General features: G+C 39.5%; 1 protein-coding gene across 4 annotated transcripts in view; it reads left to right on the forward strand.

Annotated features, from left to right (window-relative positions):
- TTC1 (tetratricopeptide repeat domain 1) overlaps positions 1 to 16,331 on the forward strand; it is a 30,635-nt gene continuing 14,304 nt past the window's right edge. The window contains exons 1-5 of one of the 4 annotated variants that reach the window (XM_080353223.1): positions 1 to 42; positions 605 to 934; positions 11,337 to 11,397; positions 13,299 to 13,411; positions 15,419 to 15,455. In XM_080353223.1, coding sequence (XP_080209349.1) covers positions 614 to 934; positions 11,337 to 11,397; positions 13,299 to 13,411; positions 15,419 to 15,455 — 532 coding nt within the window. In that variant the 5' untranslated portion in view covers positions 1 to 42; positions 605 to 613. Of the gene's footprint in view, positions 43 to 130; positions 441 to 465; positions 935 to 11,336; positions 11,398 to 13,298; positions 13,412 to 15,418; positions 15,456 to 16,331 lie in introns of those variants that run through there. The other 3 variants (XM_080353224.1, XM_080353225.1, XM_080353226.1) reach the window with 3 other exon arrangements.

The following is a 16,331-nucleotide window of genomic DNA, read 5'->3' on the forward strand; positions in this document are numbered from 1 at the left end:
GGCGGAGCGGCGAGCGGCGGCCGGAAGCGACGGCAGGCGCAGGTGTGTGCCCGGGGCCGGGAGCGCGGCCTGGGGTGGGCCCGGCCCGGCCCGGGGGAGGCGGTGTCATGGGGGGCGTGGGCCGCAGCTCGGCCCCATAGCTCAGGGGGCGGTGTAGGGCTGGGATATCGGAGCCGGGAACAGCTGCCTGGAGCCTGGCTCTGGGGGGTCGCAATGGGGCTGCAGGGCGGCGCGGCGCGGGCGGAGAGGTCGCTGCACACAGTGCGTGGGGCGGCTGCTGAGGCCTGTGGACAGGCAGGTGTGTGACCTCACTCCCACTGCAAAGAGAAAGCCCCGCCACGGTGCGGTGCCGGTCCTGGGCACCTGAGCTTGTGAATTAACTCATTTATGGCAGCAGAGCACCGGCCCCTGGCGCTCTGTAGTGCATAGAAGAAGTATGTGTAAGTTGCTCCTTCCCCTGAAGGGTAATAGTTTCCCTAGTTTCCCTCCGGTGATATCAGGGGTACTTTTAAGTACTTCAGAGATTCGCTTGCTGACAAGGGCTTTATATTATGCTTATTCCGGGTTATTTCTTTCTCATTTCTAAAAACCTAACCTCTCCAAGGAGTCCAACATGGAAGAGTTTAAAGATGCAAGTCCACCTGAAGAATTACTTGATCACTTAAAGCTTTCTGATCAGAAGTCTTCAGAGAGTGGCCCCAAAGATGCACAGAATCCCCAAAACATTGAAAGTGGATATACACCATCTTCAGCCAAAGATTCCACAACAGCAGATGAGCATTTCCATGACTGTCATGACTCCTTTGAGACAAAAGAACCTGTGCTGGATGATGAAGGGAACGTACAGAATGAGACTAGCTCAAGGAAGCAGACAGAACTAGATGAAGAATACTTACTAGAACTAGAAAAAGATATGCCAGAGGAAGAAAAACAGGTAATCCAAATTATGTATGTCCCAACATACAACTCTTGTCATTTTTTTCCTTTTTTCTTAAGCACTGTCCTTTTGATAAGTTGTACAGCTTGTCGTCTTGAACAGGTCATATTTCAAAGAGCTGATCCAGCCTCTTAAAATCTTGAGTCATCCGAAGGAGCAGTTACTTGTACTAAAAATTGAAATAGTGACAAAAAATGCTGCTAGATTCTTTGTGCTTGGGGAAAAGGTGGAATTCTGATATATTGTAACTTACATGAAGGAAAGACTTCAGCAAACTTTATTTTATAGTCCTGTAGGCCTGAATTAGATCTTATTTTAATAAAGGAAATAGAGTCCTTACTGGAAGGCTAGCTGCAGATTTTTGATCATAAGTAACACTGAATAACTGATTATGATGAGGCAAGGAGAGAGAGGAGTAAGAAATGGCAGCTGAGAAGAGAAGGTAGGCAGCATCTTAGGCAAGCATTAATTCACAGGGGAAGATAGTGTATTGTATAGCTGTATAGTTTTATTTTGGAAACTCTCAAATCACCAGGAGCAGCTGAAGAAATTACTACTGTAATGGACAAGTACTACTCGAATGAGGTATTTGATGAAAAGAATACATGAAGAATTGTATTAAATTAATTTTTTTTAGGTGCTTAAAAATTATGAACGTTTCGGTCCATTTATAGCGGCTTATTACTCTTGTAAAAGCAGGCAGATCTTTTCTCATTCAACTGAGTTGGTAAAGCCGGACTGTGCTTTCTTAACTGTGTTGTATAATAAATGCTGGCTATACCTTATTCAAAAAGTTGGAAAGAGGGAGGCCTTTGGCAGTAACTTGGCTATACCGTGCTCTTATGGTCAGCTACTGTAAATAGAGAATGAGGGACAGAAATATGCAGAGCTAAGATGCCAGAGGCAACCCAACATTTAAATTGTTATAAAACAGTATAGAGAAATGTAATCAATTTTTTGGCTCAATAGTTCACTTGCTGGTAGGGTGGGATTTCTGATCAAAATACATCATTGAAGACAAAAAGGTCATTTTTCATCCGTAGTACAGATTGTTGTGTTAATGTTAATTGAAAAAGCAATATGGGACTAGTGGGGAACATGGAATATAATCTCCCTAAAGTAGGAATGAGACTAAATGTAACACTTGTCTGCTGCTTCTCTCAGTTTTGATATCTGTAAAATGAGCACAATGATGCTTGCCAGTTGTAATACTTTGAGCTCTAATAAGAAATATTGGGGGCTGGACACACACACATCTCAGGAGGTTATCTGGTGCATCTTTTGCCCAAAAAGGGCCTCTGGAGAGGTCATCTAGTCCAACCCGCTGCTCAAAGTAAGATAAAATAGGTGAGCCTGCCCAGAGCCTAACAAACATCTCAGAGCCTGAAGATTGCGCAGCCTCTCTTCTAGTGTTTAACTACCCTTATGGTGCAAACTTTTTTCCTGATTTTTAGTTAAAGAATTTCCTTTGTTGCAACTTGTGACCACTGGCCCTTCTTTTTTTCATGCCTCCAGGAAGAGTCCAGATTCATTTTCTCTAGGAATGAAGTCTCGCCTGAGCTGCCTTTTCCTAAGGCTGAACCAACCCAGTTCTCTTGGGCTGTCTGCTGAGGTCAGGGTCTCCAGTGTCCTGACCATCTTGGGGACCATCCACTGGACTCCCACTGGGAAGCTGATGTCTTTTTTTTTTTTGGTAGGGAAGGGACAGAACACCAAAACTGGACACTCTCCAAACGCCTTCTTTCAGGTGCTGCACAGAGGGCAGTGATCACTTTCCTTGACCTGATTGCTACACAAAAAAAACATTATTACATTGCCATTGCATCTTTTCCAGTTTAGACTAAACTGTCCTTTTTCTACTTGCATTTATTGCTTATACAACAAGGAGCGTTATCATCGTGAGTCATGATGAGGCTTCTGAAGCACCCTGTAACCTGGAGGCAGCTTGAGAGTTTCATAGGCAAAATGTGAAAAGCTGGGGGTAAATTTTGTTTTAGAATGAAACTCCAGAAAGCGCAGCAGGGCTGCAAATTGGGTGTCTTAGTTTTCATGTTCCTCTTGTTTCGTTGTATTGTTAGGTAATAATTTAATTTTGCATATACATTTTTGCCTTCTGTAAAATGAGGAAAAGAATTGTGAATGTTGAATACTTGGATTCAGCTTTGTGGAAGTCTGCTGAAAAGTGCTATGGGAGTACAAAATAATAACAGTTTAAAGCTGGAAAGGTTTCCTTAGAGAAGATATTGAGAGAACTGCAGTTCTCATCTTTCTGTAGGTTTATTTCCAGTGGTATTGAGCAATTGTGCCTTTCAGCTTGGTTTATGATTACACCTAATGAAACGGAAGGATTCCATCTCTTAGTATCACCATAACAATTAGATTGGCAATATTTATATTGTGAAGTTTATGTTCCATGGAGAGCTTTATGAGTGGATTATAGAAGCAGTCTTTACAATATATCTGGTATTTTTAATCTAACAAAATATTGTTGGTAGGTTTTATAAGCAGAGCATGAGAAATCCAGGAACTAGAGATTAATTAGACACTTACAGTTCTTTTAACTACTGATGTGGCCCATTTCATGATCTTACGCTGCATCACCTTACATTCATTGTGTAATAAAATAATGGGAATGGGTCATTCCTGAATTGCCACACCGGCTTTCCTAGTAGTACTTTGAATTGATGGCTACAAATGTTATTTTAATTTTATCTTTAAAAGTGAAACATTCTATATATATTTGTTATTATGAAAAGAGTGTTAAATGATGCAGCTTTTGAGGAAAAAACCCTGCAGTTACGTTCTGAAAACAGCTGCTGTACATTCATTTTTTCAGAGTTTTTCAAACATTTTAAACCTCCTTCCAGTTACTCGAAAGGTTGTTTTTGAGAAGAAGGACAATGTGATTTTTTTTTTTTTTTGCAGGTGGAGAAAATGAGGCAGAAATATTCAGAACTTGTTTGTTTGTCTGTTTAGGTTGTGACCAGACACTCAGCAGCAGCGTTCGCTACTTAGGCAGCCCTTGATCAGTTATTCTCAGCCCCCTGCTGCCTCCTTCATTGTGCTCGCACACCTCTCTGTGTGAATGTGCAGTGAACCAGTTACAGGGAATGATTCAGATGAAAAATCGTGCAGTATTTTTAGATCAAGGGCAGTGCTGGTAAAAGAAGACATCAAATAGCAGCCTCATGATGACACTCGGGGTAGATGAATTTTCTTCAATTAGACTCCTTGCCTAAATAAGAAAAACTTCCTATGGACTGTGATTGCAGTCTCAAGTCATTGTACTCAAGTCATAAGGAGAGGCTGGATGTTAGCCCTGCTCAAACCAAATTCATGGAGCCACACCTTAATAGTCTGGTTTTGCTTTGTTTTAACTGAGCCCATTTTGTGTTTTAGCAGCTTTAATAAATCAGTTCTTTTGAGCAATGTTCTCCAGTAACTAGACTGTAGAAAAGAAAGTCTCTAATTTATTTTGGAGATGCAAAAACAGATTCTAGTCCTTGCTCTGTGTATTTATGCGTGTCTGATGAGCAAGCTTTCATGGTAGCAGCTCTGAGTAGAAATTCTTACCTACGCAGAAACTACTGCAGAGATCAATGTGAAGGAGCAAGTGGTTGTGTAGTTTCTCTCAATTGTATTTTGAGAGTCCCATACAGTGAGATTTCTAATTTTAAGCAACAGGAATTACTTGCAAGGAAATAGTACCAACACTGTGAGAAGTTTTCTCTGCACAATGAAGCAAAATAAGAACTTGAAGGGATATTAAGATGCAGATCTGCAAGAACTATTCTTTTAAAAGGCGATGTAGCATAGAGTCTGGTTACTTGCCTGGACTTAAAACTCTTGAGGTTTTTAAGAATTAAGCTGCCTGAAACAAAATTCACTTTTATAAGATTTTGTTGTCATTACTGTTTCAAAAGCATGCTGATTGCTGCCTCAGCAGAGGCACTGAGCAGTAAATTGCTTTTGATGCGTTACAAACAGATTTTTCTGGTTAGTTGTCATTGACAGTGATGGCTTTGACATTGGTCTAGTCGGCAGAATTAATCAGAAGGCACCCAGCAGCTGTTACATGGTAATTGTTTCAGTCTGACCTGGTCCTCTTCTGAGGGACACCCATTAATTATGAGTTTATCCAGCAGCAAGATTCTGAATCCCTTGTGCTCTTCCACCATGACAGATGTTGTCTTGTTCTTTGGGCCTTGGACCAAAGAATCAAAGACCTGGCCTGGTAAGCTCTTATTTTGGATATGGAACACTCCTTTCTAGGTGCTGTAAGACCCTGCTATTAATATCTAATATTCTTCAAAAGCAGTTCCATTCTTTGGGCTGTTGCATGTGCATTAAAGCTACAGCTGGCTATAATCACACTCAACTTCTATTTTAACACTAGGAAATATGTCAGGAAGACAAGGAACTCTAGTAGAATAGATTCTCCTCTAGTAGAGGAGATAATTAGTATCTTGTTAGCAACTCTGTAAGAATTAAGTGAAACTGATCTTTGAGAAATAGTATTTTGAGTTGTACTTGTGATTTTTTTTTTCTTATTTTCTCCAGAAGTTCTAGGATATATTAGAGAACATTGGCTTGATCAAGAAATTTCCTTTGAACTCCTCCCCTCCTCACCATTTCTTCCCCATGCTTCAGGTTGATCCCATTGTTCTTCCATAAATCATAGCTTCTGTATAGAATTTGGTTTTCCAGGGGTTGAAGACCTCTGGGATTTCTTCTGAGATGGCTTCTCAGGTGTAGTCATTTGTTTCAACATTTGCTCTGTTCCTAGTGGTCTGTCCATATAGTAGAGTAACCTTGGCTCTGTCCTAATTGATGTTTTTTCTATGGTATTTACAAAACAAAAGCTAAGTTACGAAATGGAAGGTAAGATATGACAAAGCGAGTCATCTTTTGGAGAAGTCCTCAGGTGTTGATCGCTTGGAGATGGTGTCAGAACTCTTTTTAGGAAGAATTATGTGGTCGGATCAAAAAGAACAGATCATTATTAATACATGAGACAATCCAACTGACTGTACAGCAGTAAAAGTTATTACAGAAATTACTGGCAAATACCAATAAGGAATATATCTTTTGTTAACAATTCTCATCAGCATTCAAAATTATTTTGTATAGCAATAAAACTTGCAAAACAATGGATTTTAAAGGTGTCACAATGCAATCTTATGAAATATAATAAACAGTGATCCCCTTATTCAGATGACCTACTTTAATAACCTGAATCCTGTATACAGCACCAATACTAAATATGGCATTGTCTTGGTCAAATTGGAGGAAAAGATAGATTGCTAGAGTAAAATTGCCCTAATAACTTGCAAAATAGAATATAACATCGCATTATATTTTCTGAGGCAATCAAAGCTCAGAGAAGAATGTTTGAGAAATATATCTATATCTGCTAGAGAAGATACATTTTTAAACTAAAAAATGTCTTTTGCTGGATGGCAATTTAATAGAACGAGTGAAAAAGTATACCTTCATTTTCCAGTGCTGCTATCTGATTTTAGTCTAATATTCTTCTTTGCATTTCTCTGAAAGATGCTGATACTGTCAAATTGTGACCTTTTGGACTTGTGGTGGTGATGGATTAAGTGCTCAGCTCCACTTCTCTGCCTGGGGCTGTTGCCTCTGGAACAGGAAGGACTGGATGGCAAGTATTGTCACTCAGAAGTAGGCACAGTTAGTCTGGCATGTTAACTTAAACTGACTGTCAGGGATGGATGTGACCTATTGTCTCTGGAAGTGCTGCTTACAGTTTCAGGAAAAGGTAGTGATCTGGCAGTAGAAAGACTAATGTGTCTCTACTAGGGGGTTGCAATGAGCAGAGATTGGCCAGAATCTAGCAATGTGTGGAGGGGGCAGCTTCGGCACAGTTTTCAAGGGATGACTCTAGCAAGGTTTGAAAAGGGATTTTTTGAGTGACTACAACTTTAAATTGAAATTCACATCATTGAATGCATGATACAGCAATAGCTTCACAAGACTGCAGGGGGAAGCAGATGACTACTAATGGATGACTTAGAAATACAATTGGTACTTGAAGCTAAAAAATTTATTCTTTATCTGTTGAAATTCCATGTTTCTGTGCAGCCTTTGAACCCTGGTAATTTTAAATGGACTGTTACTTTATGACCTTTACAAAAGGGTGTATGAGATGCAGATGTGCGTTGTCACACTGTATAAATAGCCTTCCAGAGAAGAGACAGTGTGCGTTTGCTGCTCTTAACAAAAGTGGAGCCAAGAACAGTTCCCTAGCAAAGTTATATCAATTGATCAAATAAAATGCATAGGAATAGCCAGGGGAAGTGTGGTTGGAAGTGTCACAAACTGAGGGTGTTTGTCCTCTGGCACTTACCAGCTGTATTATAAAATTTCACTGCTTGCACTTTTGTTATATTGGTTATTTCCGAAACGGTGAAAATGTGCAGACTGCCTTCTTCTCTAATAGTAGAATAATGCTTTAATGCTTTTATTGTAGCCATGAGTTTTTCTGAACAGAGTAGCTGAGGTCCAGGATCAGACCAGGATGATGGCCTTTCTTTTGAATTGTTGTACTTTATTGTCAGAAGGCCAAGCTGTCTTTTCTTGTTACTTCAGATCAGACCTTAATCTTCAGCATATCTTGCTTGCCAGGCAGGTTTATGTTAAGATCCTAATTTCTTCAGAATATGGATAACTGTAATTCAGTATCCAAATCTGTAAACATTTCTAATCAGATCCTTTAAGAATTATATTACTAGTTAAATGTAGTTATTTTTTCTGGACTTTAAAAAATAATTTTCTTACTTTGTACATTAAAAACTAAGGCCTGCCACGTGGAATTTGTCAACTTTGTGTTACTAAAATTTGTGAAAAAACAAATCTTAACATTTTGCTGACTTTGAATAGCAGAAAGTCATAATGGAGTGTAAGTTGGAGAAGTTGTGCCTGACCCCAATGTTGTATATGAGCAGCCTCAGGGAACATAGTGGATCAAGATCTTTCCTTAGGCAGAGCATTCCAGGAGTTCAGTCTGACCTACTTCCCCGCTGAGGAGAGGGCAGCCTGCCCTGCAGCTACTTACGTCTTTTGCTGAAAAATGAGTGGGTTGGGGACACTGAAATGACATTGTGCAAAATTTGTCCCAAGGACAAGTCACTTGCAATTTTTTCACTCTGGGCTGATATGATCACAGTAAACTGATGACCAGTCAATTTATAATTGTCCATCGGAGCTGGAAATGCAGCATACTGAAGAGGTTGTGTCTTCTAACAGCACTTTAGTTTCATTTTTTTGTTTTGTTTCTACTCTCAATTTGAATAGAAGACAGATTCTAACAGCATACACTGGAACAGTCCTTTCACGTTAAATGTAAATTCATCCAAAATAGTTGACTTTCCACTGCTTTTGTGCTATGATTTTCTGTTAAGTACATCATTTATTCCTCTATACATACATTTATTTATTTAATGAATACATAGTGTGCTTTAGAGGGCAGTGTGTTTAGGATGTGATGTGCTAATACATATGCGTTTACATTTTGTGGAAGAGCCAGAAGAATTTACTTTTAGGGATAGTTTGCTACTATGTATTGCTTATGGGTAATACTTAAAATGCAAATCGAGAATGATGCATGAGGAATACTTTTGACTTCACCTTTTTGAAAAATACTATGAAATACTATGAAAACTTGTACAGTTTGGAGCTTAAGGGGCAGCCTGAAAACTGTAGTACAGGGATATCTTGAAAATGTTGGTCAAGCTATAGCAGGAATACTGGTCTTGAACCAGCACTGCATTGCTGCTTTCCAGGGAGCTGAGTAAGTGGTGAAACCATTTAGGGTGTTCTTAACAATGCTGCTGGCTTCAGAAACATGCTTAGACAACACCTTTTCTGGTCTAATGGTCAGAAGTGACCACAAGACTGTCACTGACATTTGTGTATCTGTAGCGATTATGTGACTAACAGTCCTCTGTCCTTCAAGTTGGTGCAGTTTGATTCACAGACAAGAGGACACAGCAAGGCACAGGAGTTCGGAAAACAGTTGTTTGAATCACCAGCTTCCGAGTGTGACAGTCCTTAACTATACAGCTGATTGGAACATTCGTCTGCCCATGTCTCCCCAGCGACCATGGCCATACAGCCACCTTGGTCTTTCTTCTCTGCTGTTGAGACTCCAGGTCACAATCCTCTTGGTTACCTGAGAAGGAATGCCACAACTGACACATTTGTTTTCTTCCTTTTACTCTTTTTTTTTTTAATGTAAAGCTTATTCTCCTGAAGCCTCCCTACAAACCACTTTTTATATTAGTGTTTCATACTTAACTGGAGTAAACATGTAGTATTTTAAAATAATTTTAATAGGAGTAAAATAATGATAATACAGGTAAATTTTTTTTAGCCGATATTCCTTGATTTTAGGGTTTCTGCATCAGGCAACAATGCTGTAGTTCTCATTTTATATAAAAAAATTTATTTCATTATTGTAGAGTTGTAACTCTACCTTATGCAACAGTGAATCAGTTAATGGCACTTAAAGGCCAGTTGTAAATAGGGCATGAGAAATTGAGTCAGTAGTGCTGGTGTTTCAAGCATTTCTTATCTCGAATGAGAGTTGTCTGTGTAGATCTTTCATGTGTTCCAGTAGGATCATCATCTCCAAACCTGTTCTCTGCTTTTGCTTTCACTTTACATGCGTTCAGGATGTTTTAAAAATTCCTTTCAGCGGATGGGCAGCTGTGTGTGTGGCAGTGACCTTGCTGGAGCTGCTCGGTCTGGCACTGCCAAAGTGTGAGTACAGCTTTCAAATGCAATTTTGAGTACAGCTTTCAAATGCAATTATGCACTCCCTGTGCTGAAGAGCAGAATCCTGCATACATACAAAGATTTTGTGCTTTTAGTGCAGTTTACGCCGTAAGTGCTCAAATTTGTATGCTCATATTTAGAAAGCGCCAACTGGCTTGTGCATATTGGTGCCACTGACACTGTGGAAGGACTTGTGGAAGAAAGCCCATTTCTAAATAGTGGTGTGTGTTTTGTCTGACCTATGTTTTGGTTGTTTGAGGTTTTTTTTTAATGTGAGAAGCAATCCATATTAGTAAACATATTTAGTAGGTGATAGGAAAAAAAATGAGTGATCTAGGCGTTATCAACAGGGTGAGATGATATTTTACTGTTCAATTGTTTGTGTCACAACTGAATGCCATTCCCCTGAGCCTAGTTTTCAGTTTGTCATCTGTTATTACTAAGATGGTGACAGTGGTTGGGTGAATTACTTTCCAAAACCAATGAAAGCAAGAGGAGAGAACCTCTGATTTTGTATTATTTGTCAGCTACTTGGCATAGCTGTGAGATGGTGCAGTGCTCCACAAAGAGTACTATATTTAGCTGTTTCCAAGGAGATGTTCTGTGCGATATTGATAATTGCATTAATCCTTGATTTACACAATCTGCAGGAAAGGAAACTGCTCCTTTTCCCAGTGTTGGCTTTTTAATTGCTCAGTGATCTGTAATTTATAGACAACTTGATTTAAGTCCTTTGTGTATGCGTGTTGGCGCAAAATCAGTGGTCAAATGATCATTTTTTGTACCATAGAAATGGTTTGTGAACCTGAGCATTGCTTCCTGATGTTACTGTCTTATATTGCTTTGGTTTTACTTGCGTGAGGTATGTCTGCGTGTGAAACACTTCCATGGTAAATAGGTTGAAGAGATGGCTTGATGACATCGTGTGTTTTCTGTGTCAGAGGCGAAGAGCATTCATGTCAACTTTGCTTGTGCTAAGAGTACTGTTAAGATATTCATGGTTGAAAACACAACTCTGCTGAGCGTGTGCAATTTTCACTGTATAACGGAACAATCTTCCTGTCTCTGGGTCAGATGGTTTAGTCACTCCCTGCATAAGAAATCTTCCAGGGCAGTATTATCCACAGACATGTTTCTAATGCAGTCAGCTCAACATGCTTTGTACGTATCTGAAAGCAACTATGAATTTCTGAGGTGGAATTATTTCAAGCAAAACTTTTGTTACTTTATGTCTCAAATGTATTCCACATAGTTGACCTGCACTGATTGAATTAAATTGAGTTGGAAAGGAGAAGCAAACAGCCAGCTAAAAAGCTAATGTATTAGTTTAAACCATGTAATTCACTATGAATGCTCTTTCTGCATACTGTTGTCCATGAACTAGAGCTTTTTAACTGCCTTGTTGGTATACACCATTATTTCATGGATATATGAAGTATATATCATGTCACAGTGACTACAAGCAAGCAGTCTTGGTACTAGCTAAAATTATTCAGGTTATATTTTATTCTGATTTCCATTCATACTTTATTTGGAACTATGGGTGACCTACTTGTTCATTTCAATTAAATACTTTGAGACATTGTCTTTTCTTTTGTAGAAAAGAAGAAAGGAAAGCACAACGCTGAAGGAGAAAGGAAATGAGCAGTTCAAGAAAGGAGGTGGGTTGGTAATCTATTAACACCATATGGCTATTAAAGAATCTTAAATTAATACTTAGCCATCATGTTGATGTTGCAGAAAACCCATAGGAAGATCTCACACCTATCATTGTTGAAACTGATCATCTATATCATTTTTCATCCAGCTCTAGAGAACAGGAAGAGATGGAAAACCTCCTTAAGAGTTAAGTTTTGATCACAAAGACTTGGATTACTAAAGTAGGATTCTCATGAAAGCGAAGTGTTTAAATCCGAGAACATGATACAGAATTGATTGCCTTCCACGTGCCAGGGTTTCTTTAACTAATCAGAAAAGGCTTCCAGTGGGCTCTGAGTTTTGCTAATGCGTTTGCTTAGAATTGATGCAGGACTCAGTGATGCAGTAGCTCTCCTGTACCTTCGTACATTTCCATGTTTTGGCCACTGATTCTATCTGTTGTACATTGTATTTATTTATAAATATTATATAGTGTATATTTATAATATTATATAGTATATATAGTAGTATTATATAGTGTATATATACTAATATATGTGGTATATTAGTATATATAGACCTCTATATATACTTATATGGACATTTATACACATATATACATCTTTGTGCATACATCTATATAGAGAGACTTACACATATAGAGATGTACACACAAATACATATATTTGAAAAAAATCTAGAGGTATGTAAATTTCTATCTTATGCTAGAACTGGACATACTCTGAACATGGTTAATACATACCAACGGGGTTGAGGTCAGTAATAAATATCTGTACCAATGCTTTTAATTCAAAAACAGAAAGGGGGAAGTGATTTTGATACCTGCCTTTCATTTAATGTTCTGGTGCCTAGGGGATTCACAAAGAAACGAGGAAATGCTGATTCATACTTTCCTCAGTCAGCGGGGACGCAAACAAGTGAGCTCCGCTTCCCAGAAGCAGCCCCTGCTAGCCAGCCAGGGGCCTTCCTGTTGGAGCTCTGCTGCTGTGTGCTCAGAGATTCCTGGGGAATGACGGACCAGTTCAGGCCGGCAGCAGAGCAGGCAGAGGGAACTGCTCGCACCGTGAAAGCAGCAGCAAGCCTGTAATGGTGGCTGAATCATCTTGTGAGGTCTCATCCATAGCATCTTCTTGACAAATTCTTTGGCAGAGCTTTTCAGTATACCTGTGGCTGTCAAAGTGCTTGCTAATCAGAAATGCACATCCTTTTAGCACCTGGATGGTCACCAGCTAACGTGCACAGAAAGAATTGCTCTGTTTTGAGGGCAATGCACTTGTCAGCTGGCAGAGCATTGTTCGTAGTCAGTATAGGGCCTTTTCACTCTTAACTTTATCTTTGTTAGAAAATGAATAACTTAATAATCCCGTGGGCTTTATCACTGGTCCTTGCTTTAGATCAAATTTGATGCCGGATGACCTTCAGGTGATAACGGGTTTGTGGTGACTGACCTTTAAGTCAGTCATTAAAGATGATGTGGCAAATAAAATATCTCTGGAGCTACTTTGGACAGGTATCATTGCAGTGACATGTTTCAGCACATGCTTCCTATCACTTCAAAGATACACTTAATCTAAAGAGATTCTTCTTCTTCTAAGGCTGGTGCTCAGATAGAATGAAACTATTTCAGAGATGAGAATTATATGCACATCATGCTGCACTTGTTACATTAAGCTCAGGACTATATTTCTGTTTTTACAAGGCTGTTGACTTTGAAGTAACTAACTGTGATTGATCTATGCACTACTTAGTAATGCACTTTTCTGAGCGCAGCTAGTGATTCTGGTTTAATACTGCATCACATATTGAGAAATGTTTCCAAGGAAATCTTAGACATGTGGTTCACTGACTGTGCTGGCATTTGAAATAAATGGTGTGTTTTGTTTTTTTCCTATTACTTCTGCAGACTATGGAGAGGCAGAAGACTCTTACACGAAGGCCCTGCAGATATGTCCAGCCTGCTTCCAAAAAGACAGGGCTGTTTTGTTTTCAAACAGAGCTGCCGCAAAACTCAAACAGGTGAATATTCTTTTTATTTTATGAAACCATGTATTGATTATATGACAAATGCAATAATGAAATCATTAGGGGTGTGTAAAGGAGGGCAAAGAAGTAAAGCTGTTTGCAGGTTTTGCTTCTTGCTCAGAGCATGAGAGAGCCTGCTCCCCATGGAAATGCTGGTATGCTTGGTTTTGCTGAGCATGAACACAAACCTGTCAGTTGCAATTGGAACAGCTGTTCAAAATTGCTCTGCTGCATTATGTTTAAAACACTGATCTTTTGTTTTTCATTCTCTCTATTTTAATGAAATTCGAAGTTCACATGGAACAGATCTCTTTAAGCATGTTTAGGACATGCAGACCATGCATTAGACTGTTCACAACGGTAGCTAGTGAGTGTTTTTTCTAAAAGCCTAGATTGCCACATACTTCTCTTCATTTAATTGGCTCAAATGCTTTGAGGCATAAGCAGGACTTCCTAGCTATGGCTTTATGAATGCAGTTAGTCTGCTTTTTTCAGAGTTGCTCTGTAGTAGGACCAACCTATATAGCACAGAGTCTGGATAGAGTGGCTGCAGCTTTCTTCGTATGTTTTGTATTCCTTGACCAGGGAAAGGTCCCCAGCTGTTACCAGAATCACCAGTGCAGTTCAGTAGCATGGAAGGCATAGAACACAATCTGTCTGAACAAAAACTTTACTTCTTTAGAAAGAGAAGATACTAATAATTCAGGAGAAATTACTCCCTATTTTTTGCCTTTGTTATTAGGATTAAATTGTTATAGAAAAATAGCACAGTATCCCCTATCCTCAGTTCACCCTGCTGCAAAGGGAAGTTTCTTGCAGTTTTCCTCCATTGTTGAGACAGATGCAGCTCTGTTTAGAAATGCACCTTACAGCCATATTTAGGCATAAATAAATAAATTCTTACTCAGCATAGAGTATTCTTGTTTGGTTAGAATTATCTGCCTTGCTGTTGAGATACTGAATTATTTGAGCAGACAAGGAAAAAATGAGGTAAAATCTGTAATAACAGAAGCTAGAACCTTTCAAATATGAAAGCTGTAAACTGAAAAACCTCCTCACAGTCCAGATATTAACTATTCATATCCCTGGGAAACCAATCCAATAGTCCCCATAAGAGCCCGAGATGATAAACAAGCTGTGCAGAACTGGTGTTTCTCACCAGTATAGATTGGTGGAACCTGACAGACCAATACATTACTCTGAAAACAGATACATGTTATTAATAACTTCCCCATTCAGTTTATTCTTCCATACCTGCTGCACCCGTTTGCTTTGCACTGCAGTAAAAGCTTGTGAGGCATTCTTCTGCGAGACAGCTTCTGTTTAACGGAGGAGAAACTGGGTGCTTGGGTGTAGGAAGATTACTACTACTTAGATCAACAACAGGAGCACGGCACAGCCTGATGTAAAAATATAAATAAGCCCTTTTATTTGGATGAAAATAGGATCTCTGTCTCAGCTCTTCTCCTTTTTTTTTCATGTTTCATTATAATCAGATTGCTTGACTTTCATCTCCTAACTGTGGTGGTCTGGGTGCACTCAGATCTTGTCCCTCCCACTTCGGGAAGTCTCATGCATTGGCCCTTGTGGAGAAAGCTGTATTAGTGCTAAAGGCAGTAAGGTGTCTGCTTTCCAAATGTCTTAGCTTGTACAGACAAGAATTTATCTGGGAGTCCTGGGAACTGTCTATTCCAACCCCTTAATTAATTGTCAGGGGTAGAAAAGCGGTAGCTCAGTTAAGCCAGGGCCTGCAGATGTGACTCAGCCGTTTGACGGTGGCTGCTGAGCACAGGGCGATTAGTGGGGCAGCCGGGCGGTTTGAACACTGGCAGCTAATCGCTGGTAAAGAGCTTTACATCAGAAGCAGTAGTATGAAAAGCCTTGATTACATGAGCATCCCAGCTCCTTGGAACACTAGACAAACCTTTTTGCTTGCAATTGCAAATAATCTGTTTCCCGAGAAATATGACTTAAATATAACAAAACTATTTTGTGTTCCAGGACAAGACAGAAGCTGCCCTAAATGACTGCAGCAAAGGTATGAATTTTGTGTGCTGCTCTTGTGCCAGATCTTTTGTACATAAATTACACCAGTTAGTGCCTTACTGCAGAGCAGTAATTTTGGGCATAAGGGTCTTTAAAGAACTTACAGAAAACGGTGGTGGAAGACACCTGAATCTATAATTATTTATGTTATTTATTTTATAAAATGTCAAACTTTTCTAGTCTGTAATAATATACTTTCTATTCTCTTGTGCCAATAAGGCTGTCATTTGTACTTCTTTTTAATACGAAAGTATTTTTATTATGGAAGTTGTTTCCTTACACCTACTATTTTAAACCCACTTCCACCTGCCTTTGCCCCCCAAATCTTGGTTTAAGCCCAGATTCCAAAGAACTGTGAGGCCTTATAGAACTAAAAGAGTTATCAAGTCCTTTTTATGCAAGGCTTTTGCTTTGTCACAAGGGCTTATGCTCTCCTGTTCTTGTCCTGTGTAGTTTTCTCTCTCTAAGTTCTGGTGAAATCGTTTCAGCTGTGCATTGCCTTATTGCTTCCACCCACTCACACATGCTCGAATATTTGTTAAACTCCCCATGACAGCTGGGGAAAAAAAAAAATCCAAATTACCGATCAGAAAACTAATCCAATGGCTGCGTGCCAGTACTGCTTGTACAGTAAATAGGAGTTTGTACATGCTAAAAGTATTCTTGAAGGTAACAAATTCTAGCTGGACTCTGTCACATTGGGGGTTTGCCTTGTTTTGGTGGTGGTGCATTTTGAAAAACAGTTCTGCTAATTTTGTAGTGGCTGAAAGGGAATCTGTGCTTTGCAGCAGTGAGACGTGAAGCTGCCATCGCTTGACACTCCCCGGGGACTTGGCTTACAAACTGCATTGCAACACTTGGAGCACAG

Source organism: Nesoenas mayeri (assembly GCF_963082525.1).
Source record: "Nesoenas mayeri genome assembly, chromosome: 14".
Classification (NCBI taxonomy): Eukaryota; Metazoa; Chordata; class Aves; order Columbiformes; family Columbidae; genus Nesoenas; species Nesoenas mayeri.